The 27,966-nt window shown below is 43.2% G+C and overlaps 2 protein-coding genes across 7 annotated transcripts; one reads left to right on the forward strand and one right to left on the reverse strand.

Annotated features, from left to right (window-relative positions):
* The first annotated feature begins 27 nt into the window (after positions 1-27).
* Positions 28-18,683, forward strand: GPR89B (G protein-coupled receptor 89B). 3 transcript variants are annotated; one of them, XM_040055564.2, is made up of 15 exons: positions 51-114; positions 1,330-1,377; positions 2,536-2,595; positions 3,339-3,442; positions 4,960-5,066; positions 5,839-5,940; positions 8,720-8,840; positions 9,086-9,166; positions 12,385-12,494; positions 13,455-13,543; positions 13,935-14,027; positions 14,340-14,435; positions 15,001-15,090; positions 15,725-15,790; positions 15,943-18,683. In XM_040055564.2, the coding sequence occupies exons 3-15, from the start codon at positions 2,569-2,571 to the stop codon at positions 16,147-16,149; spliced, it is 1,293 nt and encodes a 430-aa protein (XP_039911498.1). In that variant the 5' UTR covers positions 51-114; positions 1,330-1,377; positions 2,536-2,568; the 3' UTR covers positions 16,150-18,683. The 3 variants fall into 3 exon arrangements, with proteins under 3 accessions (XP_039911496.1, XP_039911498.1, XP_039911499.1); XM_040055562.2 differs by lacking the exon at positions 1,330-1,377 and having other exon boundaries at positions 28-114; XM_040055565.2 differs by lacking the exons at positions 51-114; positions 1,330-1,377 and adding an exon at positions 400-529.
* PDZK1 (PDZ domain containing 1) lies at positions 17,466-26,164 on the reverse strand. Of its 4 annotated transcripts, none has more exons than XM_040055558.1 (9): positions 26,123-26,164; positions 24,124-24,335; positions 23,568-23,820; positions 22,384-22,520; positions 20,994-21,189; positions 20,574-20,770; positions 19,902-20,096; positions 18,981-19,147; positions 17,466-17,911 (listed from the first exon to the last, which is right to left on the reverse strand). In XM_040055558.1, exons 2-9 carry the CDS (start codon positions 24,331-24,333, stop codon positions 17,680-17,682), a joined length of 1,587 nt encoding a protein of 528 aa, XP_039911492.1. In that variant the 5' UTR covers positions 24,334-24,335; positions 26,123-26,164; the 3' UTR covers positions 17,466-17,679. The 4 variants fall into 4 exon arrangements, with proteins under 4 accessions (XP_039911492.1, XP_039911491.1, XP_039911493.1 ...); XM_040055557.2 differs by having other exon boundaries at positions 24,124-24,360; positions 26,123-26,144; XM_040055559.2 differs by having other exon boundaries at positions 18,854-19,147; positions 24,124-24,360; positions 26,123-26,144.
* Positions 26,165-27,966: the final 1,802 nt, after the last annotated feature.

The following is a 27,966-nucleotide window of genomic DNA, read 5'->3' on the forward strand; positions in this document are numbered from 1 at the left end:
CGCCTGCGCACCGCCGCCACCGGAGCCGGAAGGGCGGTGGGCGGGGCGGAGCGGGCAGCGTTGGGCGCCGCCATGAGCTTCCTCATCGACTCCAGCATCATGTTCACCTCGCAGGTACCCACCCCTTCCCCGCCGCCGCTGCGGCGCGGCGGCTCCGGCCGGGAGAAGGGCGAGGGAGCGGGGAGGTCCCGCCGTCACCGGGCTGCCCCGTCTCTGCGCCGTGTCTGTGCTGGAGAAGCGCGGGGGCGGTGCCCGGGAGCGCGCGTGCGCGGCTCTGCGCGCGGGGGGCGCGCGGACCCTGAGGGGCGGCCGGGCCGGACCGAGCCCGGCTCGACGAAGGCGAGCAGAGCTCCGTTCGCGTTTAAATTTAAGTTTCTCCGGTTGGGACAGGCAGGGAAGTTCATCTTGCTGATCTCTACTGAGTGCTTGGTTTATTTCTGATACTTCTCAACAAGGCTGATCCTAGGCAGTTGGACCAGATGAAAATGCGTTCAAGTGGATCGCAGAGGGATCTGATTTAAGCTTCTGGGTTGGTGTGAAAGTTTTGTTTTGTAGCGATGAGGGATAAGTTGACGAAAAAGAACCTTTCCCCTCTCAGCAGCAGGTGGTTGTCTTAGATAGACTTCGATGCACAACCCTAATTCCTGCCAGTTTTCAGGACAACTTTTGGCCGTTTCTTAGAAGAATAATGCCCTCCCATTTGATAGTGCTCTGAGTTTTGCTTACAACATGCTTTTTCACTCTTGGTGGCTTGAGCTTAGCTTTGGTACTGTTAACAGTTCACCCAGAACAAAAACTCACAGTTTTTTGCTTTGAGTTCTGAGCTTTACCTTATCTAATAGCTTTTCTTTTATTTCTGATGGCAGCTTTGAATCCTCTCATCTACCAAGTTAGATGTTCAAGTCGCTGCATGCAATTGTCAAATGCTCAAGATTTTGCTGAGTTTATGTGTCACATTCACCTGCAGTGTCTTGGAGCATGAACTTCTACCAAAATGCCTCTCTTTTGTACAGTCCCTAACACAAGGGGAGTCCAATCTTCATGTTCAGTTTTCTGTTATTATTGTATTTGTCTCTTCATCTTTTTCTCTTACTTACTTCTTTTTGAGAAGTTTGTCTCTACCTTTTTCCTCCTTCCCACTGTTAAATGTGGAATTGCTTAATGTAGATCTCATATGCTTATCATACTTCTTTAACTTATGACCTGTAGATAGGAGGCTTATGGAATATCTTTCCTTTTTGCTAGCAGCTACTTTAAAGTCTGAAGTCCTCCTCAAACGAGTTTTGCCAGCTGTTACCAATCACTCATTCGGCCTCATTCCTATTTCAGTTGTTCTTTCAAGACAGCTGTGTTTGATCTTCTTGCCCATCAGTCCAGGTATTCCTTGTCTGTAAATCATGTTGGTGTGTTGCCTTTGCCACTGTGGGTACTCCTGATGTGCAGGGAAGGAATCCACAATAATGCCTTTGTTTTTGTCTTTGGATGTTTCCCATCTCCACGGCAGGGTGTGCAGAAAGCTCTGGCCACTTCCATGTGCTCCGAGGAGATACACTGACTTTATTCCTTGATGTCTGATGTACTGAATTTTGGCTTTGCCTTGGTCAGAGCTACTTCTGTAAAAAATACTGAGTATTTCCTGAGTTCTCTTTTTGCTTGGCTTCTTTTAAATCATTACACTCCCTTTCAGTCTTATGAGGGATTACCCACGGGAGAACTGACAGTACAGTCCCCTTTTTCTCTCTAAAGACAGGTAATTGCAGTTTTGGCTGCCTTGTCTGATTTGTATTTACTTCATTTAACTCATTTGCAAAACACATGTGATAATATGTTGATCCCTTCGGGAGTGTGAAGAAACTAAAACATAATGTGGTTTCACAAGCACTGAAATGCCAGGTGTTATTGGCTTTTTCTGCTTCACCTGCCTTGTCCATGTGGCTTTCTGCAGCTCCAGATTGTGGCTTGAGGCATTCAGCGCCGCCTTTTCCCCACCTTAGAGATGCTTGTAGTACCTTTCACCCACAATTTGTCAGTGTCTAACCAGATGTACTGTAAGGACCTCTACAAAAAAAATTCACATGCACTACAAGGAACAGCAGATGTTTTTATAAAATTTACTCATCCGTAGAAGATGTGTATGTGGCAGACATTCAGGTGTTTGCTTTGCATCCATTTCTGTATTTCCTGTAAAGAAACTCATAGGCTTTAATCTGTACATTACAAAAGTGAGACAAGAATCAATAGTGCAAAGGATTCTGGCAGGCCAGGTATTGAGGAATTCTGAGAATTTAGGAATACCAGACTCTGATGTCTTGACTGGATCTTCCTTAAGGCCATAGCCTTTTGTGTCTGCTGTGCTTGAAAATTTAAAATATATTTTTTCCATGCTGCTGTGGCAAGTTTTAGTCTTTTGTGGCTCTTGGCAACTTTAGGTTAGCTCTTTTCCTTCCATTTGTTTAATTTACAGTCAGCAATGCAGTGGGTTTGTGTTTGGCAAGTTGGAGGATACAAATGTTGAATGCTTCATCTCTTCTGCAGGTGCTCTTCTTCGGATTTGGGTGGCTCTTCTTCATGCGGAAGCTCTTCAAGGATTATGAGGTGAGAAGGAGCCTTTTGTTACAAGAAATATTTTTAAAACTGCATTTAGCCTTACTCCTCTCTTTAATCCCTTTTATCTTATCTGCAGTTACTTTCTTTTTAATTTCCTCTTCTGCTTCTGTTTGAAAGACCCGTAGCTACCTGAGGAAATGGGTGCTTCTTTGGCCACTGAAAGTTTCCATACTGGCTATGTTAAATTTTAAAAATGTTAAATAAAAAGAAATATGGAGGAGATGCAGGGATAATAGTAAATGGAGGGAACTGTTTTGCCTTTTGCCCTAGTAAGCCCACTTTATATAAAGTGAAATTTTTGAGACAAAATCAAATCCAGTGGTTCACTTTAAACTCAGTGAGATGTGTCAATTGCAGCTGAATTGGTTGTGAGGCTTGAAAGGGATAAAAAATGCCACTCTCTTTTCCACAGTAGAGTATGAGATTGTAGTCTAGGTCGGAGATGGTTTAAGTGCAAGGCAAATTCAGATCCCAGCGGTTTTTCTGATGTGGATTTTGTTTTTAAGTCTAAGGTTAATATCAAAGAGCTCTCTTGGTGTATGAGTTTGCCCTCTGTTTTCCAAGAGGCTTTTGGATTCCTCCTAAGCAGGTGAAGGGCTTGGTGCCTCTAAGCAAGAGACTGAGTTGTGGGCCATCATCCCTTGTGATGTGTTTTGTTACCTGAGAGATATCAGGATGCCATTCCAGGAGTGTCAATGCCTGCTGTCTCTGGATTGTTCTCGGCATTGCAGGTGCGACAGTATGTGGTCCAGGTGATCTTCTCTGTGACTTTTGCCTTCTCTTGTACCATGTTTGAACTCATCATCTTTGAGATTTTGGGAGTGCTGAACAGCAGGTGAGTCTGGGAGCCCGCTGGGGGCTGGCCTGCCTTGTGCTCTGCAGCATCTTCAGCCTGACTTCTAAATTAATGGATTAGTCTTGGATTGGGGAAATCACGGGAGAAGACTGTCAACAACTCAGTGAAGATGTTTGTACAGCAGCAGTTGTTTATTTGACAGATCATGGGACTAGTAGCCTTAAGATTCCAATTTTCCATGCAATTGCTATTAACAATTGGTCTGGGTCCTTAGGGCAAGCCTTTAGCCTTTGATTTTCTCCATTTGTGAAGTTGAAGGAAATGATTTTTTTTCTTTATGGTAGTATTGTAACTTTTCAGATCATCTAAGAGCACTTTTCAGATGCCAAAGACTACAGAAACTTAAAGCGCTGTTTTTTCTTTGGTGGTCAGAGGAATGAGTAAGATGTGAAGCTAATTGTGGAGTGAAAGCTGTGTCTGTAACAATACAGGACTTGTGAAGCAAAGGTGAATCCCCCCTTGACAACAGGGTGAGGACTTCTACATAAAGGGAGTGTGAAGAGCTATCTTTGGAAGTTAGTAGGAAAGAGAAGATAGAACAATAACATGTAGAGGCTCGATTGAGTTTCTTCTTATTCTATCTCATCATGCAAGTAGGAGAGAGCAGACAATGGGGTTAAAAGGCAAGAAGTACAGAACTGATGAAAGGTAATGTTAGTTCTGTGTGTTATTAATATGTGGGGTTGGTAGCAGAGATCAGTGAGGAGAATGCTTTTATAAGCTTCAAGAAAGGGCTAGACTTCATTATAGATGAAAATGTTTGCCTCTGAATTAGTTAGGAAAAGGTGACAAGGAACCTTGTAATTTCTTCTTCCCTGAGGATAAGGAGGATGTGCATTAATGTTGGGAATGCAGACATGTATTTTTCTGTTCAAGTAGAGTGAAAGGTCAGTTCAGCCAAGATGAATCTCACCTGCATTTGACTCCTCTAATTTGGTCAGATGAGTATTGATCATGTTGAACTATATATGTATTTATAAAATCTTGCTTTGCAAAGTCTTGCAGATGAGACAATTCACTCTGAAGTGAAACATGCTGAATGATCAATGTTAAATATTTTTAGTCTTTTCAATATGAATTAGCTCTTTTTTGACTCAGCTGTTCATTAGAAAATTAATTACTGCTTATATTTAGTTTTGATTTACTGTTCAACTAGATGTGCAGTCAGTCACATGAATCATGCTGCAGCTGGCAATAGAAAATACAGTATTTGATAAAATACCCAGCGTGGTTTTCTGGATAGTTGTTTAGTTTTAAATACACATTCTTGACCTCTGTATTTGTATTTAAAAATAAAACCGTACAAAACCCCAAACCAAACAACTCCCTCTCCTCTACTTTAATTTAAAAAAAAATAAATCCAGAATATTCTATATGCTAAGGCCATATTATTCATTGCTTGATGTAGTTGAAAAGATTTCACTGACATGTGATTTTCTTTGAGAGATTTGTTGTATTATGATATTGTGCTAATCAGTATTTTGGCTTTATTTCAGCTCTCGATATTTTCACTGGAAGCTGAACCTGTGTGTCATTCTGCTCATCCTGGTCTTCATGGTGCCCTTCTACATTGGTTACTTTGTTGTGAGCAATATCAGATTGTGTGAGTACTTGGTTTGTGGCAGGGGAGCTGCTAATTTGAGACTAGGACTACAAATGAGAAATAATTCTGGTGACTGTCCTTGTAGCTCCCTCCTTGCCCTGGCTTTGTTCTGGCTAAATACCTTCTCTTTGGAACCTTATGCTTTATCATGAGCCATTCATTGAACAGTCAGGAAATGCTTTACATGGCCCCAGTAAACGCTGCTTTTCTTCATGGGCTTCAACTAAGTTGAGCACTTCAGAGTAATATTACTGGGATTTGTTCCTTTGCAGCCAAACTCTGCACCCCTTGGCAAGGCTATGTTCTGCTAGGGGGCAAAAGAAATGAGGCAGAGAAACTCAATAAATCACTTCTGAAGCAGAAAAGCTCAGTAAATTATTTTGCTTTTTTTGTTTCTACTGTCTGGATGAGGCCTCTTCCATGGGCTAATGGACACTTAACCTTTGAGCTGTTGATGCTCATCAGTCTTTTGTATGAAGCTTAGGCACGTAGGTTGGGAATATTAAATGTGTGGTTTTGCCATGAAGATTAAATATTTAAGATTCACGTTCAAGATCACACAAGAAAGAAGCAGTGAAGTGGTGCCGTGTGGACGGTGGAGCCTTGTGGGAGGTGAAGGGGTGCACACTGCAGGCTGTAGCTCTGTCAGGTGACACCTGCTTTGGCCACCTGTTCTCAAAGCAGCATTTAGATCAATGTAGAAATGTTGCAATCTATAAAAAGCCCTAAAGGAAGAACCCATTTTAAACACTCCCTTTTTCCTCTCTGTTAGTGCACAGACAGAAACTACTTTTTGCATGTGTTGTGTGGTTGACATTCATGTATTTCTTCTGGAAGTTGGGAGATCCGTTTCCTATCCTCAGCCCAAAACATGGTGAGTTTCATTTTCTTGCTGATTTCTTCCCTCCTGCAAATAGGCTTTGTTATTTCACTTTTGCTTTGGAGCTGCTATTATCTCAGCTCTGCAGCTGGGACTGTAGAAAGTAGTTCCTGCAGCTGAGGGTCAGCTCTGCTTTGAAATCTGCAAACTGACAGAATTGGGTGGATACATCTGGATTGTTTTCATTAGTTTTCTTTCAGTACCACAGGAAAACTTGAAGGAAGTAAGTCCTAAGTGAACCGAGGCTGTGTAGGGACGTGGTGTACTTTGGAGGACAAGGAAACTTTATCTCCATACAAAGTCGATCACAATTTTTATTCATTTACTCCTTTCTATTGTGGAGACTAAAGCTAGGTTGTTTAAGGAGCAGATTAACAACCAGTCCTCCATCTGACTTTTTTTCAGTCAGGTTTTTCTTTCTGGTGGCTGAAATCAGATGAGTGGCTGTCCAGTTGTGTCCAAAACAGCAGTGTGCCTAAACACCAGAGCTGCACAGGCTGCAGCCAGCAATGGGCCTGGCAGTTGTGCTGGCTCTGGTACAGGTTCCTGCTGTGCCTGAGCCCAGAGGCTGTGCAGTTGCATGGCACTGGAGTGTGTCTGCTGGATGCCAGAGCTGTTTGCGTGCAGAATTGGCTTGGGTGTCTCTGTTGTGGTCATGAGTATTTACAGTGTGAAGATACTGTGTGCTCTTGGGCTGGTTTGGGTCCAGCAGAGTTAGCATTGTGCCTGGCTCTGCTGAACCCTTGAGGCACCTGACTGTGCTATAAGATTGTAAGGCTGTTAGAACCAGACTATTTGTCACCTGTGTTACCTGTGTAACTTTTATTGCCCTTCAATTTCCCCTGCACTGGAATATTGTTTGGATATTGCTCCCAGCAGGTGAAATTCAGTCCATTTCACAGAAGTTGGTGAATATGTCTGTCTGCATACAAAATGCTCAGCTTAGTCCTTCTGTTCTGTGGGAAGCTGCATGACTCTGTACTCACATGAGAAGTTGTAGGGTACCAACTGGTGTAGGGTCTGCTCACACTTTCATCTGTGATCCTAAAAGTTTCCTAAGAGAAAATGTGTGTCTGTGTTTTGTAATTGTGTCATTTGCCTCCAAAATCCAGCAGCTGATAAATAGCTCGGATCCCTTTGCCCAGTGATCCACTGCCAAGAAAAACTTGTGTCCATTGTGAGCTGCAGAGGGTGCTTGAGCTGGCTGAATGTAATTAAGAATCCAGTGGGCACTTAGCCTTGGAGTTTGGGTAATCCTCTTTAGGATCTCACCAAAAGGTTCTGGGAGGCTGTGTAACACCTGCAGATTTCCAGAATGGGTGGTAGGGTGTTTTCTGTTTTTAATTGTAGAGTTTTACAGTGCCTTATCCTACCAGGTGTAGAAATGAGGTTAGAACAAGGGATTTTGCGTGTTTATTCTCTGCTGTGTTGTTGGGGTGCTGCTGTCCTGCATGTACAGACAGGGCTGCTGTGGGTTTCATCAGGGGGTGGTGACCCGATTCAGGCACATAGGGATTGGGATGGCAGTGTCCTGCAGCTGAGAACCATTGAGCAAAGGCTCCCATGGACTGCAACTTACTTAACAAACCTGAGTTTGGGAGCTCATTGTAGGAGGAAGGTTATGCCTAATGACACACCAGTATTCTAATGAAGCTCTTACCTTTATCTGAGTTGATGGAACATTCATTTGCTTTATGTGTGAGTTTCGTGGGGAAGCACTGCTCCAACCAGTGGAACGTCATGTCATTTTGAAGGCACCTCTGTTTTAAGTGCTGCGGTCTGACAGTGTGTGGGGCAAAAGGCCAGCGTATTGTAGCACATTCTGTAGCTGCTGTAAATCTCTGTGCAGCTGCACATGACTGGGTGTCTCGGTTTCCCTTTGTGAAGTCTTTTTGCCTTGTTTTCATCATTCATTCCACTTCTCTGAAGCATGAAATGTGGCTTGGCGCTCGGCCATCTCAGCTTTGCAATCGTGTAAGCTCTAAATGTGCTGTGTGTGGCAGCTGCTCTGTAACCAGCTCCCTAAAAAGTGACTGGTGTTTACTACACATGGCACTGTGTCCTGGGGAGGCAGGTTGAGCTCTGTGTTTGAACAAATGCAGCTTCAGTGCTTGGTGATGGTGCAGGCCTTGATGTTCAATGTTGAGTTACGTGTTTTAGAGTCCACTTGGTGCTCAGGTAGAAGACCTTGTTGGTGGTCACCTCAACATGTTTGTGTCAACCAGATGAGCACTGAGCAGCCAGGAGCAGCTTAATCTTCCCAACTCCACTGTCCTACAGGAACAGCTTGTATCTGATCTGGAGGGGTCTCTTCTAATGGGATGGGGGTTCAGACATTTTTAGGCCAGTTTGCAGGACCAGCTGGTTTGGTAATAATTGCTGATAGTTGCAGAAGCGTCTTTATGGAAGACACTCCTTTATAAGTGCTGGTGGATGATCTGTGTTCCCACCTCAGCAAATGGGAAACATTTTTTTAGTTTGGAACCAAAATATTAATATTTAGTCCTCTCCACATACCCATATATCTGTCTTAAGTTTCTTCATAGCTGGAGTTCCCCATCCCTGTTTCTAAGCATGGTAATGTGATTTCTGAGGAAGGCTTCCTACCCCTTTCTTCTCCTAGTTCCTGTCTGTCCTTCCTGTTACCTGGGGTCATTGCAGTGGGAAGGCAGTCAGATTAATTAAGCAGCTCTGTGTTGTGTTAGGAAGGCACCAAGTGGAGAGCAGAGTACGGAGAGTAAGGTTGCTGATGCCACGTTTTTCCCTCCCTCAGGAATCCTGTCTATAGAACAGCTCATCAGCCGTGTTGGTGTGATTGGGGTGACACTCATGGCTTTGCTGTCAGGATTTGGGGCTGTCAACTGTCCATACACCTACATGTCCTACTTTCTCAGGTAACTGCAGCCTTGTGAAATACTTGTCCAGCTTTTGGAGATTATTTTTTACTTTTTCTGTGGCATTGTTTCACCTTTTTTTGTTACTTTATTTCTGAATCTAGCTGTTGTCTTGTCTGCTTGCTAGAACCATTTCCACTGCTGCTGCATATTCCCCTTATGCAGGCTTTTCTTTGTCTCATGGGCATGTGCACATCTCCTCTGAAATGGGGTAGCAGGCCTAATTGTAGGTCTTTATTTTGCAGGAATGTGACAGATGCAGATATTCTGGCTCTGGAGCGACGACTCCTTCAGACTATGGACATGATTGTTAGCAAGAAAAAAAGGTGAGAGGACAACAGTAGCACGAGTTTATTTATCTCAAGGATTTGCAGTCAGTAGGGTATAAGATGGTTCTTGAAGTGGCATAAAATGGATTTTGAAATCTGAATTGGGTTGAGCTGTCTGGTGTTTTGTTCTGGCCTGACACATGACTGTTTTTAACCCTAAGTAGTGCCCTTTGTGGCTGCAGTGGCACAGACTACCCTTCCAAGACCATTTGTAACTCTCTGCTGGCAGCAGGACTGATCTGTAGGACGGGCATCTTTCTCTCCTGCCGAGTCAGGGACCCTTAGGCCGCTGCGGCTGGCTCTTACTCATGGTTTCAGGACAGAAGGTGGTTTGTACATGTGGTGGATCCTGGTCAGAGCTGAAGCAGGGTAGTGAGCTGGTGTGTGCGCAGCTGTATTCTTGCAAACAGCAAGGTTTATGTTGGTTAAGTTTTGCAGAATTGCAAACCATTGCTAATGTGGATATACTGTGGTACACAAGTGTGCCATCAGAACTCTTTTGGCAGTGGTTCAGCTTATTCCATGTCCTCCAAGCTAAAACCCCTTACTTTCAGAAAGAGTATAATTTCACTGAAAATATTTTTGTCTACATACTTCCTATCAATATAATGTATTTTGTGTCTTGCTAGTAGTGCAGAATAAATTCAGTTACTGGAGTCACTTCAAAGGTTTGACTGTCTGACACAACAGTCTCCCAGACTTTACTTTTGGTGCCTTAATGTTTCAATGGAACCTTTTAAACGTGCGCATGGAAGCTTTTAGATAGCCTAACCTTGCCAAGTTCATCGCCATGTATGTATCTGCTGATGATTATTAGCTGATGGAAGTGTAGTTAAAGCATAACCTCCTTCCCCTTTGAAAATGTTAAGTGGTGAACAACTCTTAACTCTGTATTTGTGGTCATGTGTAAGATGGTAAGTAGTGAGAGAATTTAATTACTCGGGTTTAATTGATTTAATTGACTGGAAGCACACTAAAAGACTGCCTTTGGATTTAAAAGATAGTGCTGTTTCTGGCTCTTCTCTTTCGTTTTGTGTTTTGTGCAGTGTTTTTGGCCTGTTGGTCCAGGGAGAGTGATGTTGGGGTAAAAGTCAGGATGATAGAGGTTTTTAACTAACTAGCATTTTCTTGCCTTCCTGTGGCCAGGAAATCTGAATATGTCAGTTAACTTCCTAACCATTGCGAAGAGCCATGTATTAATCACTTGGGAATTATAATGAAGATTGTGTATATGTGTTTAAAAAAACCCCAAACAACAAAAAATCTCCAACAAACTGCAAAACTAAGTAATTTCAGAACTATGCAAGAAATTGCAGAAGCTTGAGTTCTGTAAATTTTGTTTTCGTTTTTGCTTTGAGAGGGAGCCATGGCTTGCATGATTGGGCTAGTTGCTCATATAAAGCCAAATTTAAAAGGTTAGATATGTATCAGCCCAAGTGCAACCAAGTAATTGGCAGAGCAAGTGGGAATAGCAGTATTTTCCAGAGCAGGGTAAACGCTACGGTTCCATAAATTGTCAATGATTAGTGCTGGCCACCTTCTCAATACTACTGATAGTTCAGAATTTATCAGTGAGCACAAGAGTTTTAAGGCAACAGAATATAAAGTTTTTATTTTTCTTTGCTGATCCTGACATTTCTTCATGCCAACCTTTATTCATGCTGGCTTTCTAGTCAGTAGGAGATGGCTGGTGAAAGTTATGTGCCCTGATGGTTTTTGCACAGGAATCACTTTTCTCTCCTTCCTGAGCACAGTCAAGTAAAGCCTTGTGGAAACTCATCTCTAAGGCTGTCAGAGTCTTTATATTCATTCTTGCAGGTGTGACATAACTAATCCTCAGGTTTGAAATGCCAGCACTGTGCTGGCATTGCTTCATTTGGATCATGTTAGAGTCAGATCAGCTGATGTGACACACAAATATCACGTGACATCATTACCAATCTACATGCACAGAGCCTGTGGGGTTTGCCTGTGGATCCTTTCTGTGAGGTGTCCGGAACTCCTGGCCACTGTGTGGATACAGAGATCCCTGCCATCTCTCAAAAGAGAAGATTTGCCTTTGTGTACCTATAACCTTGTGCTTCACCTGGACATTGCTGCATTTTTGCTGCCATGCTGTGGATCATTTGGGATGGACCATGTGAATCTGTGCATTGTGAAGAAAGCAAGGATTAAAAATGCATTTCTTACGTTGGGCAGCTGTCAGGATTCCAATATCTCTCTTATTTGTAGTCTGTGGCCATATGTGCTCTTAGGTGTATGTAGGATGCCCCAAGGGTGTTTCTTTTGCTGATGTGAAAAGAATGATGGAATGAATTATAAGTTTTGGTTTTTTTATTACACTGCTTATCAACAGCCTTGAAGAGGGCTCAGTGCCAAATGTGGCAATGCTGGCTGCGGCTACAAGAAAGGGACTAAACACTACAGAATCATGGATCATCCTGAGAATGCTGTGAATAGTTTTCAGCTTAGGAATGGATAACTTGCTCACAGGTTTCAGTGGGGAGAAATGTGAGGGAACGAGACCAGAAGCCAACACAGCTCATGGGGATTATGCCGTGTGCTCATGGAAGTGTGAGGGATGATAGGCAGCTGCTGCTGGAGTGTTGGAATTAACTTCAGGAGTCACATTCAGATCGCCTGAAGCACCCAGTGGTTCTGTCCAAGAATGGATTTGTGTGTTTCTGCTTCATAACAGCTTGTCATGCAGCCCAGCAGTGAGTGACAGCATATCTGAGAGTGCTCTGCACACCATCCAGAGCTCACAGCACCATGGAAAAGGCAGATGTGCAGTGATAAAGAAGAGGTGTCCAAGGGGAGGGAGGAGCATGAGCAGTCTTATAATCCCTGAGCTTGAGATAACACAGTCATGTGTTTGAGGAAAGGAAAGCAACCAATCATATGACTGAGAAATCAGTTTGAATTCTGAATTTTTCACTGGGTTTAAATCCCTTTAGGATTGAAACAGGATCCTGAATGGAAGTGTCTCATTGAATCTCACTTGATTAGATCTGGGCTCTACTCCAGAGCTCATCAGGATAATTTTATGTAGTGGGATTGGTGTTTAGGGGGAGAAAAAAGGGCCATCTCTTTATGGTGAATTCAGTTTACCAGCATCTTCTAAGGAACTGGTGTATTTTTTCTTCTTTTTTTCTTGTTTTGATTTTTCATAAAAATACTATATTCCTAAGGACTTGTGTTTTCTGTTCTTTCAGGATAGCAGTGGCCCACAGGACAATGTTCCAGAGAGGAGAAGTGCATAACAGACCCACTGGCTTCTGGGGAATGATAAAAAGTGTTACAACATCTGTTCCTGGCAGTGAAAGTATCCTTCATCTGCATGCTGGCACCTGCCTGGGGAGCTGGATCCAGCTTTCTTTGTTTTGAGAGGTAGAGTGTTAGTTGGGACAGTCACCAAGCATTTGTGTTTCAATACATTTCAAGCCTAATGCCTACTAAGTCTGTTCTCCAGCACTGTCTGACCTTTTGCCCACGCCTTGGGCACAGTTTTACTGTGACACAGGCAGAAGTTTTATGCTTCTGCCCTGCTCTGTAAATGTTCTGTTGCATCACCATGAGTGAGGTGTGGATCAGGGGACGCTTGATGTGCATACTTACCACAGAGTCATAGAACGGTTTGGGTTAGAAGGGGCCTTAAAGATCATCCAGTTTCAGCCTTCCCTGTAGAAGGAATCCGTTGGGAATTCCAAGAGTCTGTACTTCGCTAACAGAGTTGCTTACCAACGATTTCTGTCAGACCAGTTGAAGTGTGCATTTTGCACATTTGAGGCCAAGGACTCTTCTTCCTCTCATACTAGCTGCTAAAATCAGAATTTGGCTGTTTGACAGGCTATTCATAGTAATCACTAACCTCTTGGAGTAGTTACTCAGCTGTTTTGTTTATGAAGATGATCTGAGATGACATCTTGTGAGATGCACTTCAGTGGCAAGGGACACTGATCAAAGTGGAGCAGCAGTTTTTGAGGGCTCTGGTTGAATTCTGTGGTGTGTTTCCCAGGCAAAGAAATAAGGAGTTTGTTGCACGACTGCCTAAATACTGTGTCCTGCCTACCTCCTTAAACTGGAGCAGTGTGCATCAGGTACATCCCTGAGATTTCTTTGGTGCTGTGTTAATGAGGAGCATGGAGACTGAATGACAAAGCTGATCTGGATCTAAGAAGAGACCAAACCATTAGATGTGGCCCTTGGGCTGAAGGTAGGGAATGTTTTGTTCTTAATTAAGAATTCATGGTGTGTTCTAGCCTTGACTATGTTGGTTTGCCAGATCTGTCCCTTATCCAGCAAGAAGTGGATGCCCTGGAAGAATTGAGTCGGCAGCTTTTCCTGGAAACTGCTGACCTGCATGCAACAAAGGTACACAACAAATAACTGCCCAGATGGGTGTTGGGAGGTCAGGGTAGTTGGAAAGAGTACATGTGTTATGAGAAATTGAAACCTGTTCAGTAGGTAAATGGTGAAATGTGGTAATGCAATGGAGTAAGGATCTGTTTCTTTCACTTGGGGGCTAGATGATAGTTCCCTTCCAGTTCAGATCCATCCCTGAGTCTGCCCCATGGCCCTATGACCATTCACAAGCATATGAATTCACACTTAGGAGTTCAGAAACATTTGAATTAAAAGATGTAGAAAGATAGGGCTGTGTTTGCTACTGGTGGTGCTCCATTACAATTTTATGTTCTGGGTGATTGTGAAAATGACGTATTTTTTTATGTTCTACTCCCTCTCCTTCTCTTTCTGTTTCCAGGAGAGAATAGAGTACTCCAAAACTTTCCAAGGAAAATACTTCAACTTTTTGGGTTATTTTTTCTCTATCTATTGTGTCTGGAAAATCTTCATGGTATGTAAATGTTTTACTGCATTTTCTGTGGATGTATGCAAATATACCCTGCACAGATTTATTTAAAATCCAGAAATTCTGAAAGAAACTGGCTCTTGGTTGAAATATAGCTGTAGGTCTGGCTTTTTCGATACAGCATTAGACCAGTAATTCTTACGTGGATGTGGTTTGTGCCTTCTTTGGCAATCTGACCAATTCTGCCCTTTCCTTGGTGGTGCAACAGAAGAGTCATGCATGAGCATCACCTGTGAGTGAGAAATGCTTTTGCTTTTTTGTAAATTTTGTTTGAATGTAAATCCATCTCTCTTGCAGGCAACCATCAATATTGTATTTGACCGTGTGGGGAAGACTGATCCAGTCACAAGAGGAATTGAGATCACTGTAAATTACCTGGGAATCCAGTTTGATGTGAGCCTTTATTAATTCTTACAGCCTTTTCAGCAATTCATATCTATCTGTAAATAAAATCATCCTGTGGCTAGGGAGAAAGTGATAGACCCTGAGATTGTGGCTTTGACTTATTGAGGAGGAAAGGAAAATGCACTATGAATGTTGTTTTCACGCTGATTTTATGCCGAGATGGTGATATGGTCTTGCCAGAGAGGCAGTGATTTTTTTGTTGTTGTCTTGGAGAAATAGAAGCACATTAGACAATCTGCTTAGATTGATATATTCAGCTACAGAGTAATTTTGAATGTTTTTGCAAATAGTTGTTCTGTCATTTACACTTTTAAAACGTATCCCTGTGAAAATGAGGTTCTTTGTGATTGTTATAAACTAATTCTCCTACTCTTGTGTTTGGAGCAAACAGTTGCTAATACATTTGTGGAAATATCTGTTATATAAACCTGTCTACAATGGACATCTGTACAATTAGGAGAGACAAAAACCCCCTGAAGAATTGGCAGCTATACATTATGGTGTAAATGAGGTTAGTGTTAAAGTTTTAACTATGTTCCTCTTGTTGATACAGGTCAAATTCTGGTCTCAGCACATTTCCTTTATTCTTGTTGGAATAATCATTGTTACCTCTATTAGAGGGTTGTTAATCACACTTACAAAGGTAAGAACCAGGACTCCTAAGTTGTTTTACACAGAGAAATTAATTATCAGATCTTTACCTTTTGATGGAACAAGTACTGTATAAACTTTCAATATGCATTTATGTTTAAATATCTGAATATAAATTCTTGCAGAGGTAGGAAGGTAGGAAGAATACCTTTTGCAGGATATTTCCCCATTCCCTGTCAGGAAGGGATCCAGATATTAAACAAGATGCTAAATGGAAGCGAGGGTTCAAAATGATACTGGAGCCAGGGCTTATTGGTAATGTTGATGAGATGGTGATTAAAAGCATTTGGATTACTTTATTTAATAGGCATTAATTCAACAGACATTTGACTCATTGACTTCACCTGGCCTTTGGTACCTATGCTTAAACTTCTATGTAGTGTTTTGTGATTTTTAGCACAAGGTGCAACTGGCTGGGGGAGATTGATGTTTCAGGCTAGGGTTTATTAAAGTTTGTGAAAGGTTTATGAAAGCAGGCTACAGGTAGCCCTCTAGAATGTATGGTTTTCATTGAGTATTTTTAGATGAAAAGGTATTGAACAGTATGTACCTTTTCATGCTGTCCTAAGGCACATCAGACTTACCTAACTGCTTATTTCCAATGTTTTTGGTTTTTTTTTCCCTAGTTCTTCTATGCCATTTCCAGCAGCAAGTCCTCCAATGTCATTGTTCTGCTGTTAGCGCAAATAATGGTGAGTGTGGAGAGCCCTGGGCACAGCCATGTGCATTTCTGCTGCATACCTCGTGTGTGTTTAAACACACAGCAGTATCTTTGAGTGCTGCCCCCTGCTAGCCCCAGAGCCTGTGGTGAAGCAATAACTGCTGTCCCTGTGTTAACTTCCAGGGAATGTACTTTGTGTCGTCAGTGCTCCTGATCCGCATGAGCATGCCTCCGGAGTACCGCACCATTATTACAGAAGTCCTGGGAGAGCTGCAGTTCAACTTCTATCACCGCTGGTTTGATGTGATATTCCTAGTTAGTGCCCTGTCCAGTATCCTCTTTCTCTATTTAGCACATAAACAAGCCCCAGAAAAGCATATGGCCCTCTGAGGCAGAACTGCGGCCATGCACTGCTCTCTGTCCTGTCCACTGCACTGCTGCAACTCCCGTGGATTGCAGAGCTTGGAGAGACAGGACTGCTCTGTGTGTTCTGGCAGTGTAACTGCAAAACTTGGAGGGCCAGGACTGCTCTGTGTGTTCTGGCTCCTTGAACCTCCACACATGTCGTCATCCAGCTCTGTGGCTCATTTTCTTCAGTGCCGCAGCTGGAAGGGACGGGGTTGTGTGTCTTAAACTTGAATCAGTTCATTGCCAAGCAGTAAAAGCAATCCTGCATCCAGGATACACCACTGTCCAGGAGCATCAGAGCTTGTGTGGTAGGCTGGCTGAGGGAACACCTCCCACTGTTGGAACAACATGTTCACAGAAGGCACCAAGAAACGTGATTTTTCTTCTGAAAATCAACTTATAATTGGGATTTGGAGGACAGCAATTCTGGAACTGAATGTTTGAGTCTGGAATTAAATAAGTTTTTTGTGATAATGCAAGTATCAGTTGTGTTTTGTCAGTCCCAAAGATGTGGCTGGATTTGAGCCAGAAGGTGGTTAGGATTTACTGTCTGGCAGAAGTGGAGTGGAGAGAACTCCATTTCTGTATGCAGTGTGTGCTAGTGTCTATCACTAGTACCTGCTGTCCTTAGGAACTGGAGATTTGCTTTATCTTACTGAGTGTCAACTTTCTTTTCTCTCTCTGCATAAGTGAAACTGAGGTTTTGGGTTCCTCTTTGCTGGAGTTCAGTGTTAAGTCAAAGACCACTGCTATACCTTGTTTACATTGTATGTTCCAATTTTTATTCCTGTGACTTAAACTTTTAGGTTCCCATGGCCACTTCTGAGGCTTTGTTTTTATAATTGTTCTGGAACATAAATTGTAGGTGGTGAGAGTAAGACTTGGAGGGTGGAAAATAACCACTCTAAACCAATTTATTTCTGTATTGTCTTTGGTGTACAGCAAGGAGGCAAAGTACACAGCAGCAATATTACAGAACCATTTATGTCACATTCAAGACAACGTGGTGGTGGCTTGGGGTTAGACAAATGTGCATGACTGAATTACATACACTATTCTAATCTACAGCTGTATGCAGAGGAGACAGAATAGTGATTAAACATCTTGAGTTGTGAATTACAAAGTTAGCTTGATGTTTGAAAGAAATTTCTGCAGTGTTAGCAGGAAAAGGTATCATAGTGCACAGAGTACCTGGGCTTATGCCTTTTCAGCGCAGCTGTCCTGCTGTAAGCAAAGAGATGCTGCAGAGATTGAGGTGGTGGACTTGGATTGAGGGGAGAGCTGCCTTTCCTGGAAGATGGGCGGAAATCAATTGCTCTTTATTAAGAGCTTTTCTGTAACAGGCTAAGATGCTTACAAATCTGTTAAACATTTCCAGCTTCTGCTGCAGGACACTTAATTATAAAGTTGTAGTTCTTTAAGCCTTTTCAGAAGTGAGTGACTGGGTTCTCGCTTCACAAGGCAGAAATTGTGCCAGTGGAGCACAGCTGCAGAATGTTAAATGGATGCAAGTTACACTGAAGTGTTTATTGCAGCAAGAGTTTGCAGTCCTTTATGGCTCTGGCAGTCCTTGGAACAGCCAAGTTCTGAGAGGTGGAATAGCAATGAAGAACTGAAGAAAAGATTTGGCAGGTTTCTTTTTTGTTGTTGGCATAGTTTTGTCTCCTCACAACTTTGTGTCATCGCCATTGTCACCGTCAGCTCTTGTGGAGGCGGCTGATTGTGAGGAGGAGGATGAGTCTGCCTGCAGAGGAGTAACAAAGACGTGATTATTTTCAGTTTGTAAGCATGTTTGATAGTCTGCATTGTTGCAGACTCCTGTTTTCATCTGCACTAATCACACACTTGTTTAGGTGGCAGAATGAAGCAACAAATAACCATTTTTGTTGTTGAAGGGTTTTTTTGGTTAAGTACATATTGATGGAAATTTGTTCAATAGTGGGTTTCTATTGTTGAACTCCCATATCTGCTCAATTTGAAAACAAAAGTTGTGCTAACTTCTGCAAAATGCACCTTGGGGACTAAGACATTCTTGAAAAAAACCTGCAGATAAGGCTAACGAAAAATAAATGGGAAACACTGTTGGTCTTATGTCTCTTTTGCATGATCAGAAAACAAGCATTTTAATACTTATGGCTGACCACACAGAGGGTCAAAGGTGTTTCAAGAGGTAGTACCTTCTTGCTTTTCTGACTTTTAGTCATGCTTCACATTCTTCCTAGTGGCATGCAGTGAGTGTAAAATAATTTCAAATCAGCACATTGCCTAGAAAATGCCATCATAACCTACCAGTTACTGTCCCTTCTCCAAAATGATGCATTTTGAAATATATCATGTGCTTTTCACAAATGTTTGTTTTCTAGGTATTGAAGCACTTTCCCCTCCACTTCCACAATTGTGTCGCCTGTTTCCCATCACTGGGATTACTGTATTTGGATTATCTCGTTCCATAAAATCTCTTGTATGTGCATTCCTTGTATGACTTAATCTTGCATTAAAGATACTCACTTGCATTACATGTGGGGAAGAGTTCTTGTGATAATTAACAGCTTTCCTTTTAATAACTTGCAAAAATCCAGGCTCAAGTTTACAATCCTAGCTCTGGAAAATTTACTACCTGAAAAAGCAGTTCTTTTCCTATGCCCTGTGTGATCCCTCAGGATCTGTCTAATGCAGGATTACTCACCCTTTCCCTTGGCTCAGGTGAGTTCCTCTCTGGCTCTGATGGATGGTTTTCTGTGTAAGCAGGAGGCTCGGGAGGGTCTGAATCTGCCATGGAGGCTGTGATGGGAATGTTTTGGCCTTGGAAGTACCTGTAAGCATCTTTGCTGCACACCAGCAGTGTCAGTGTGTCCCCACTGCTTCTGATCCTTGCCACCACTTTGTCATAGGGTTCGTTGGTCACGTTCACTCCGTTCACTTCCACCAAGAAGTCGTTGTTTTCCACACCTGCTCTGCCAGCTGGCCCCTGGCTTTGTACCTGCAGAGTTCAAAGCAGGAGTTGGCAGAGAACTTGGAAAGATGCGTGAACAGCTGAGGGTTAGGTGTGTTAATATCCCTAGAGGATGGTGAAATAACTATGGGGAAGGGGAGATCTGTGGGGCAGGAGGGAATTGGGATGGGCAGTGGGCCCAGACATCATAAATGTGGAGCCCGTCAGTTTGAGATTTTAGGATGCTTCTTGATCTTGATAGACTTACATTATAGGCATGTGGCATGGTAGGACCATGAAGAGAGGTAGAAAAAGTTTTCTATTTGGAGGTCTCTCTCCAATAACTTCACAGTACAATTCACAGATCGTTTAGTAATGAGTGGAACCCCTCCTTAAGATCTTTGAAGTTACGGATGTAATTTGGGAGTTTGGCTTTTACCAGCTGTGGAGTTCAGAGGTGAGTAGAAGTAGAGCAAAGGTGTCTCTCCTGTAATTAAGCTGTTCTACAGTAAAAACCAATTCAGTCTAAAATACTGATTTTAGTGTGCCAGACTCATGAATAAAAGTAAAAATTAGGCAAAAGCTGAATTCTTCCCTCTAGATGTCTAACAAGAGGGCATGTTTTCTGGTTCTCATTTTTTATCTTGGGCCAACAATGTCAGTCTGACTTAAACAATTCCAGCTCTGATCTGAGAACATTGGGAAAGAGGCTTTTGTTGCATTTGTTTGTATGATGGGGGGGAGGAAGCTGCCCAACAGGCTACTTTTGAGCTTCTCCTTGCTCCTCATTCTTTATTAGTACCTCAGTGATGAACAATCCAGGTTTGTTCTTGATCATGTTTAAACTGAAGCCAAAACCATTAGGTCCTTTCACCATCTTGCAGATCCTTGGCTTGTGGTTCACTTTCTGCTCAGTGTGCATCTCCACTCTTTCCTCCATTATAGTTGGGGTAGAATCTTCTGCTTTGTAGTAGTATGAGAAAGGAGAAATTTGAGCCTGAAAAAAGGTACAAAACTATATTAAAATAAAAACTTACATTGTGAAATCTGTTTCAGGCTCTCATGCTAAAAAACATATTTTGTTTGAAACTTTGTTAATGAGTCAGACTTTAGCTGCTGTGAAGAATTCTTCCCTGTCCTGTCTGAGTCGAAAACTACAGTGCTGATCTGTGTGAGAAGGGAACTTTGTTATTCATAAATGGTCACACAGTCATGTAGCTCTGAATTTGAGTCTTAACAGCAAACCTTAACCTTTCTTGTGCTGTGTTTGAATTTAGAATCGTTCCAAGTGTATAAAAATCAGGAAGAGGCCAAATATTTGGGTGTTTAGTGACTTCCTGTACGAGCGTAAGTGGAGTTGCTGGAATACAAGTGTCTTTTAGACATTTCCTGCAAGTTGAAAAAGTGTCAGAGCAGATTGGCTATTTCATTGTGATAAATTATCAATTCCTAGCAGTAGTTTATATTTTCTTACCAGTTTGTACATGCTGTCAGTTTCCTTATCCACCACCAACAGGGACGTTCTTTCCTCAGACTGCTTAATTTTTCCCACTACGCTTTCATGATCCAGCCCATCCACACGCTCGCCATTGACAGCCACTAAGATGTCATTGTCCTTTAGACCTGCCATGGCTGCAGGGCTTCCAGAATTAACATCTTTGATTATGTGGTCTAAGATAAGAATGGGAGAAAGATTGCTGTGAAGGCAGAGCTTGGTGAGTATTAAAGACATTAAAAAGCGTGGCAAAGGTAAATGGTCAGAGTTGCACTTGAGGTTGAGGCTGTTTTCCCTGAGGATTCCTCCTAGATGGCAAAGAGAATGAGTGCTGCAAACATCATAGAGGAAGAAACGGTACAGCAAATGTTGTGGTCTGTGTGTTAACTTGGATCTTACCACCGGTGTTTTGTTCCATCCGTAGATAAAATCCGTAACCGCTTTTCCCTTTCTGGATCTCAATAAGTCGTGGTTTGAGGGGAAGCAACCTTAGGCTGGCGCTCTCTTTGCTCAGTGCCATCCTCTGGCTTGTGAAATAGCGGTCTGTTTCTTCATTTGAAAGTAGAAACATAACATGATTTTCAGACTTCTTTACCTGTGACAGCACATGTACAGTCTCAGATGTCACCCCTTCAACAGCGTGTGGGAATTGCGGATATTACACAACTGGCGCACTGATACGTAGCAGAGTCTGGCTGCTGTTAGTCCAGCCATGCTACTATAAATTGATTTTTCTTTCCCCCCCTCCAGTCAGAAATTTGGACCACGACAAAATCAGGGGCGTGTAATACGTGAGGAAATTTTCCATATTTTGTACTGTGTTCCTGGCCTGTAGGGGATCACCTGTGGAGGGCCATGGGGGTGGCATACAGTGCTGTAGAATCCAGGGAGCCTGAGTAGATAGTATTTGGCTAATCTAGGTGTGGAACTCTACAATATAGACTTATTGTGCCATCTATACCACTGTTTTAGATTACAGTGGCAGGAGCCAAGTTTCTCTCACTCTTGGTCCTCTTCTGTCTCCCTGTATTACTGTTTCTGAGGTGAGGTGTTTTTTTCTGTCTGTTCAACCTCTCCAAGTCTGCCTTTCTCTTAGTCTTTTCTGCTCTAATGGATGCTCTTTTATCTCATCTTTACCAGTGTCACTCTGCTGGTGGTGTTGCAGTAGCTCAACGAAACACAGGTGTTGCATGATTCCATAGTTAGCCATGTGCACTGAACGCTGCTGGAATGCTGGAGTCTCATGGCTCTGTGAAATCTCTTCAGCTCCGGCTGTGTTTTAGCAGTGCCAACCATGGAAAGCTGGAAGCCTCATTAGCAATGTGCTTTGCAGTCAATTAGTGAAATTACTTGCACAGTAATTTTCATGAGTTTCGGACTTTTTCACAGGAGAAAGGGACTAGCGTCTAAAATAATGAAATCTCCCCTGCTCCATGCTGACTGTATCATCAGAGGCTTCCCTCTTCCTGCCCTGGAAACCACATCTGATGACATTAGGAGCATTTCCAGGACCTCTAGGAAATGAATTTATTTAATAGGGCTCCTGGCAGCAGTATACTGTGTTATTTAAAATTCTTTGGCCTGTCTTGATGGCAGTGCTCATTGAGAGGCAGCTCAAGAGGCTGCTTGGTAACAGCGCCAGCACAGAGAGCTACGCCGATCTGTTGATGGTACACGAACAGCAGCTCCCAAGATTTACTGTGAAGTGCTTAAATCAGCCAGCCTGGCCTCCTTAGTAACCCTGATGGGTTGCTGTGAAAGCAGGCCAGAACAGAAGATAAATCAATACCTTTTCCACCACTTCCTCGTGTGTGTCATTTTCCACATTTTTTCCATTGATTTCAATCAGGCGATCGTTATTTTGGACACCAGCCTTTGCAGCTGCTCCTTGTGATGAAAGCTCTACTATGAACAACCCCTTCTGTCCTAAAATAAATGAAAACTCATTACACAGGGTAAGTCACTGCACTAGGCCTGAGTATAGTGGTGAAGGAGACTCAGCACTGATGTCCTCAGAGGCTCTTGGCCTCTGCTTGCACGCAGGTTACAGGAGCAAACAAACCTTGCACACAACACTACTCTGTCTCTTCCTCTGGCCTGGAAAAATCGCTTCAGTGGTGGAGGGAGATATTTGTTCATTATCTGCTGCTCAAACTGGTGTTTATTTCCCTACCAGGAGTGCAAAGGGGCTGATTAACATAGCTGAAAGGGATTTGATTCCTGCTCCCTCCCACCCTCCTCTCCCCACCATCATTTTGGAGAGAGAAGCTGCTTTTACTGTTGTTTTATACATTTCATAATTTCCTGTGTTTGGAAGCCTTCTATGTTCAGTCCTTCAATTATATTGCATTCCAAAATATCCTTTAGAGGGCTCTTTAGAGGTGGTGCTTTCCAGAAGACCTCCCTCTTCCGTTGACTGGCTTGGAAAAAAGGCATTTATGGCAAAGGTTCAAAATCCTTTTCTTTCTAAATGAATTAACTTATATGTCAGAGAAAGTGTTTCTTACAGCTGTCTAGAACCTCATGTGCTGATTCCTGAGGTGATTTTGAGGAACAGAACAGGACTTAACATAGCGCATTGAGGGTATATCTAGTGTTTGAGCAGGGGCTGTAAATTTGGTATTGTTAAGTGAGCTTAAATAACAAGCAGACAATAGCTTATTGTTTTTCCTCTCTCTCTCTCTCTTTTTTTTTTTTTTTCATCTGTTTTCCACCCCATGAGAAGCACGGTCCTCCGAAAACCTTGCACTGCATATGCAGTACAGAATTTTACTGGAGATGGGCCTGAGCTCATCCTGCCACTTCTCTCTTTCTTTCTGTTAGCAAGAACAGTTTGTGTCCCCATTAACCCCCATGTGTTAACTGTGGTTGCCTCTGTCCCTGCTGCCAAATCTCTATCTCTAATATATCTATATCTAATCTATATTTATATCATCTATATCCATCTCCAGTTTCTTCTCTCCAGGCTCTCACCTTCTGTGCTTTTCAGGGAGAAGCCATAGCCTGTCTTCTCCTTCACGAGGTAGCAGAGCCGGGGCTGTGGAACTGCAGTGGTTCCTCTGTTGGCTGTGGATGTTGGGCACTGCTGCTCCTGCTGTTGTCCTGTGGATGCATTTTGACCCAGCTCTTCCAGGTTCACCCTCTCCTTTAGTGCCTTTTCATAGGATGCGTCATCCAGGACAAGGAGTACAACGGAATTCCCGCTGTTTCTGACAATCTCCACCACCTGTAATGGACAAGGGGGAATGGAAGCAGGCACTTGAGTGATGGAGCTAAAAGATTTCCCCAGGAAAAGCAGCACTGTCCACTGTCTTTGTTGTCTCACGCCCCCCTGTTCATGCACTAGGGAGGAACCCCAAAGACATTCCATGCCCGTGGTGGGTACAGGATGAGCAGGGGGATACTCAGAGCACTTGACTCTGCTCCCAGATTTCCTAGCCATAAAAACAGGAAGAAAAAGCTTCACACAGCAGCTGCGGGCCCGGGTAATGGGGGCATGGTGTGGATCCCAGACTGATCGGATCTGTACCTGCGCATGATCCTCCTTGTCCACGAAGACACCATTAACCCTGAGGACTCTGTCTCCGTCCTCCAGGCCGGCCCTTTCAGCCGGGCTGTTGTGTTCCACGTTCCGGATGATGTGCCCTGCGGTGTCCTGCTCAATTCGCAGGAAGAAGCCATATTTCTCTTGGGGCTTCTTGGTCACTGTACACTCTCGGGGCTGCAGAGCAGAAGTCATCTCTACCAGACAGGATGGAAAAAATACCTGTGAGTAAGAACAGTAAACTCACTTAGGGTATTGTCCCTCTAATTACATATCGAGAGAGTTTGCTTCAGAGTTCTTGGGTTTTGGTGGTGTTTTTTTTTTTTTTTTTTTTTAATGTGGAGGTTTTGGAGTTTCTTTTTCAGCTTTGCACAGCAGGAGATCCAGCTGTGCAAATCTGAATTTAGTTAACAAGGCTAGGGCGAAGAAACCAAACACTTTTCACTGACCCTCCTTGCTTTTTTTGTCTCTGTATTGCAAATGAAGTTAAGCAAAATGCAGAACTGAAATAAGAAAAGTCTGCCTGTGAAAACATAGTAAAGACTGAGGAGAGGGTGTAATACCAGGATTAAATCTTACAGAGGAAATGAAGTTTTGGGAAAATGGATTGCAGCTGGACTGAAAGGATTGTTCCACTCCATTTGACACTTGGGAGACCACATGTGAGTGCTGTCCCAGTTTTGATCTCCCCAAGGAATTGACATACTGGAGCTAGTTCGCAGAAGGGATTTCAGTTCTGAAGCACGTATTTAAGGAGGCTGAGAGAGCTGGACTTGTTTAGTCTTGGGAAGACAAAGTAAAGGGATATCAATGATATCTCCCCACTGCCTAACTGGATTGTGTCGAGAACACAGCTGGACTCTTCTTGGAAATTAACAAGGATTAATTGGAGGATGGGGAGGATGAGAGGCAACAGACACAGGCTTCAGCACAGCAACAGAAATTCCAACCCGACATCCATAAGCACAGCTCTTCCTCTGAAGGCAGTCAGATATGACTACTAGTGCCCAGAGAGGCTGTGAAATCTCTGTCCTTGGAGATACCTGGGTTGGGCCCTGATCTAAGCTGGTCCTGTTTCCTATGGGGCATTGCACCAGATAACCTCTAAAAGTCCCTTCCTACCTAAAGTGCTCTGTGTTGTAAAGAAACTCTGATTTGGGTGAAGCTTGTCATGCAGGAATATCACATATGGAAGGTAAATAACAGGTGGGACCAGGGATCATCTCCAGAGATGTTGTCCTGCCAAAGATACATGAACTGAAATTCTTCCAGCTGGAAAGTCCAGGTAATTAGCAACCTTGTTATTATTTTACTGGAAAGACTTTTTTTTTTCTGCCTCTTTACGGACAAAAGTCAGTTCTTTTAGATCTGCTGGCAGTCAAATCCTTCTGTGAGAGCAACTTAGTGCAGAGCCACTGCCGTGGCTACCCACGCTGCAGACTCTTTGCTGTGGGAGCCGAAGCTGCGTTGCTGATGTTACTTGGGCAGCACATAGAACAGCATGGATATGTGGTGTGAGTTTGGCACAGATGTCCCTGGAGCTGGAGGATACAGGAATTTCAGCTTGCAAGGATATGCAGCCTGCAGATCATGGTTCACTTGTAGTCCATGGTCAGATGCCTTAAGCATTTTTGCTCTCTGTGTATTGCACTGATGTTAACTAATAAAGGGATGAACTTCCCTGTTATTTAAACGTGGTTTAGAACACATCAGACTGTACCAATTACAAGTACAATTCAAAGCAGCTTTTCTTGACAAACACTGGGAATCTGTGATAATTCCAGAAGTTAACATGCAAAACCAGTACTACACAGAACTGGAGAAACAGTGGGCTTCTATAGGAAAAATGTTTTCTTCATATTTAGAAGCAGAGAGAAGGTTACAGTGCACTGCATACAACACCTTTTGATCCATGCAAAATTATTTGTATTGCAAAAAGGAGTTTTCAATGGGAAAAGGGACTAGGAAAAAAGGAATTTCTTACCTGTCTATCCACGTAGAGCAGCCTTCACTGGAGTTCTCTTTTGCTGTTCATCCTGTGGCTGTACGTATAAGTAAGGCTGGACTTTGATTGGGCAAAGGTTGATTTAAAAGATGATTTATTTAACCAAGTTTCACTGAATGTGTGAAACCTTGATAGGCTGTCTTGTCCTTGTGGGCAGAAGTGCTAATCACGTGAATTTTGTCATCAGCTTTGCATTTTGTCCTATCTATATTATACTCAAAAATTCACTCAAGGAGGTCATCTGAGGCAAGGCTGACCTTTGCTCTGGGCAAGAGCCTTCTTCTCTGAGAAATATCTTAAAGGGAGCAGGCTTGGGTTGTGCTGGATTTACCTGGGCCAGCAGCATTTGCTTGCAGGTTTGGAGATTACTGCTTAAAATCTGTATGCCCATTGCTGGATGGGAAAAAAAAAAAAAAAAAAAAAAAAAGGACTGTGGCAGGTTTACCTTGACCAGCAGCCAGATGCCCGCTGAGCCACTTTTACCCCTTTCCTCTACAGGACATGGGGAGAAAATAGGATGAAAAAGCTTGAAGAATTCAAGATAGGGACCGTACTGGGAGAGATGCATTGAAAACAATAGGTTTGTGATTGAGGGGTGGGCGCTGACTGTTGAGGCCATTACACATGTGAAACATGCACTGCAATCAGGTGACCCATGTAGGTAAAAATCTCCCTGGGGCAGATGGAGGGAGGTGTCTGTGATGTCAGTATGGTGAGGCATGGCAAATTGTAGGTGCACTGGGAAAAGCGCTGTGGGTGGCTCTGCCTTGGGAAAAGGAAAGTGCATTTGTGGGATTGTCTTTGCACAGGGACCCAGGTGTGCTTGGTGCAGGAGAAAGTGGAACTCTGCTGTGCACCTCAAGGAGATTTATCCCTGGCAGAAAAGAATCCATTATTTGACTTGTATGGTATAGGAAGGGATACAGCAGGAATCATCTGAACCAACAGAGAACGAGCCTCACCAGGAACCATGTGAGTGCAGTGCTGACCCACCCCAAGTGGTCTTGTTGCTTAACAATCCAATGTGATGCTGTCCTGAGTGGTCCCCTTGACAGACAGGAACAAAGTAATCGACTCTTCTTGTGGAAATTTGGGGGAGGGAAGGCATGGAATGGGAGAATAATATCTGTATATATGTCAAGGGACAAGGTTTAGTGGTTATAGAGGATGTATAAGCCTGACTGTTGGATGTAAAGGTGGATTGGGTATGTAGTATGAGTTGTGAGTGTTGGTAAGAAGCAATTTCAGGAAAGATAAACAGATGGAATGAAAAGGTTTGAATGAAAAGGGTACAGAAATGGAGCAGTGTATGAGGGGGGCAGAGGATACTATGATATCTCACATCACACATGATATGAATGGTGTGGAATAAGGGTTTGGGGTTGTACTGTGTCTGGCTGGGATGGAGTTAACTTCCTCCCTGGCAGCCTTCCTGGTGCTGTGCTTTGCATCTGTGGCTGAGACAGTGTTGGTGCTACACCTCTTTTTTGGCTGCTGTGGAACAGTGTTTGCTTTCTCTCATGGATTTTCTCGCCTTCACCCCTCCCAGACTACAGGGAGGGGACAGAGTGGTGACAGCCACTGACCTGAACTGACCAAAGGGATATTTCATGTTCCACACCATTTGATGTTGAGCTCAGGGTTAAAAGCTCTGTAAAAGGAGGAGGAAGGGCTGTTGTTTGTGGTTATGGTGGTCTTCCCAAGGAGCTGTTGTGCATGCTGAGGTGTAGCTTCCCATGAGGGTAGCTAGAGATCTGCCTACTGATGGGAACCAGGGAATGAATTCCCAGTTTTCTTTGCTTGCATGTGCAGCTTTACTTTCC

This window comes from Hirundo rustica, chromosome 2, assembly GCF_015227805.2.
Source record: "Hirundo rustica isolate bHirRus1 chromosome 2, bHirRus1.pri.v3, whole genome shotgun sequence".
In the NCBI taxonomy this organism is placed as follows: Eukaryota; Metazoa; Chordata; class Aves; order Passeriformes; family Hirundinidae; genus Hirundo; species Hirundo rustica.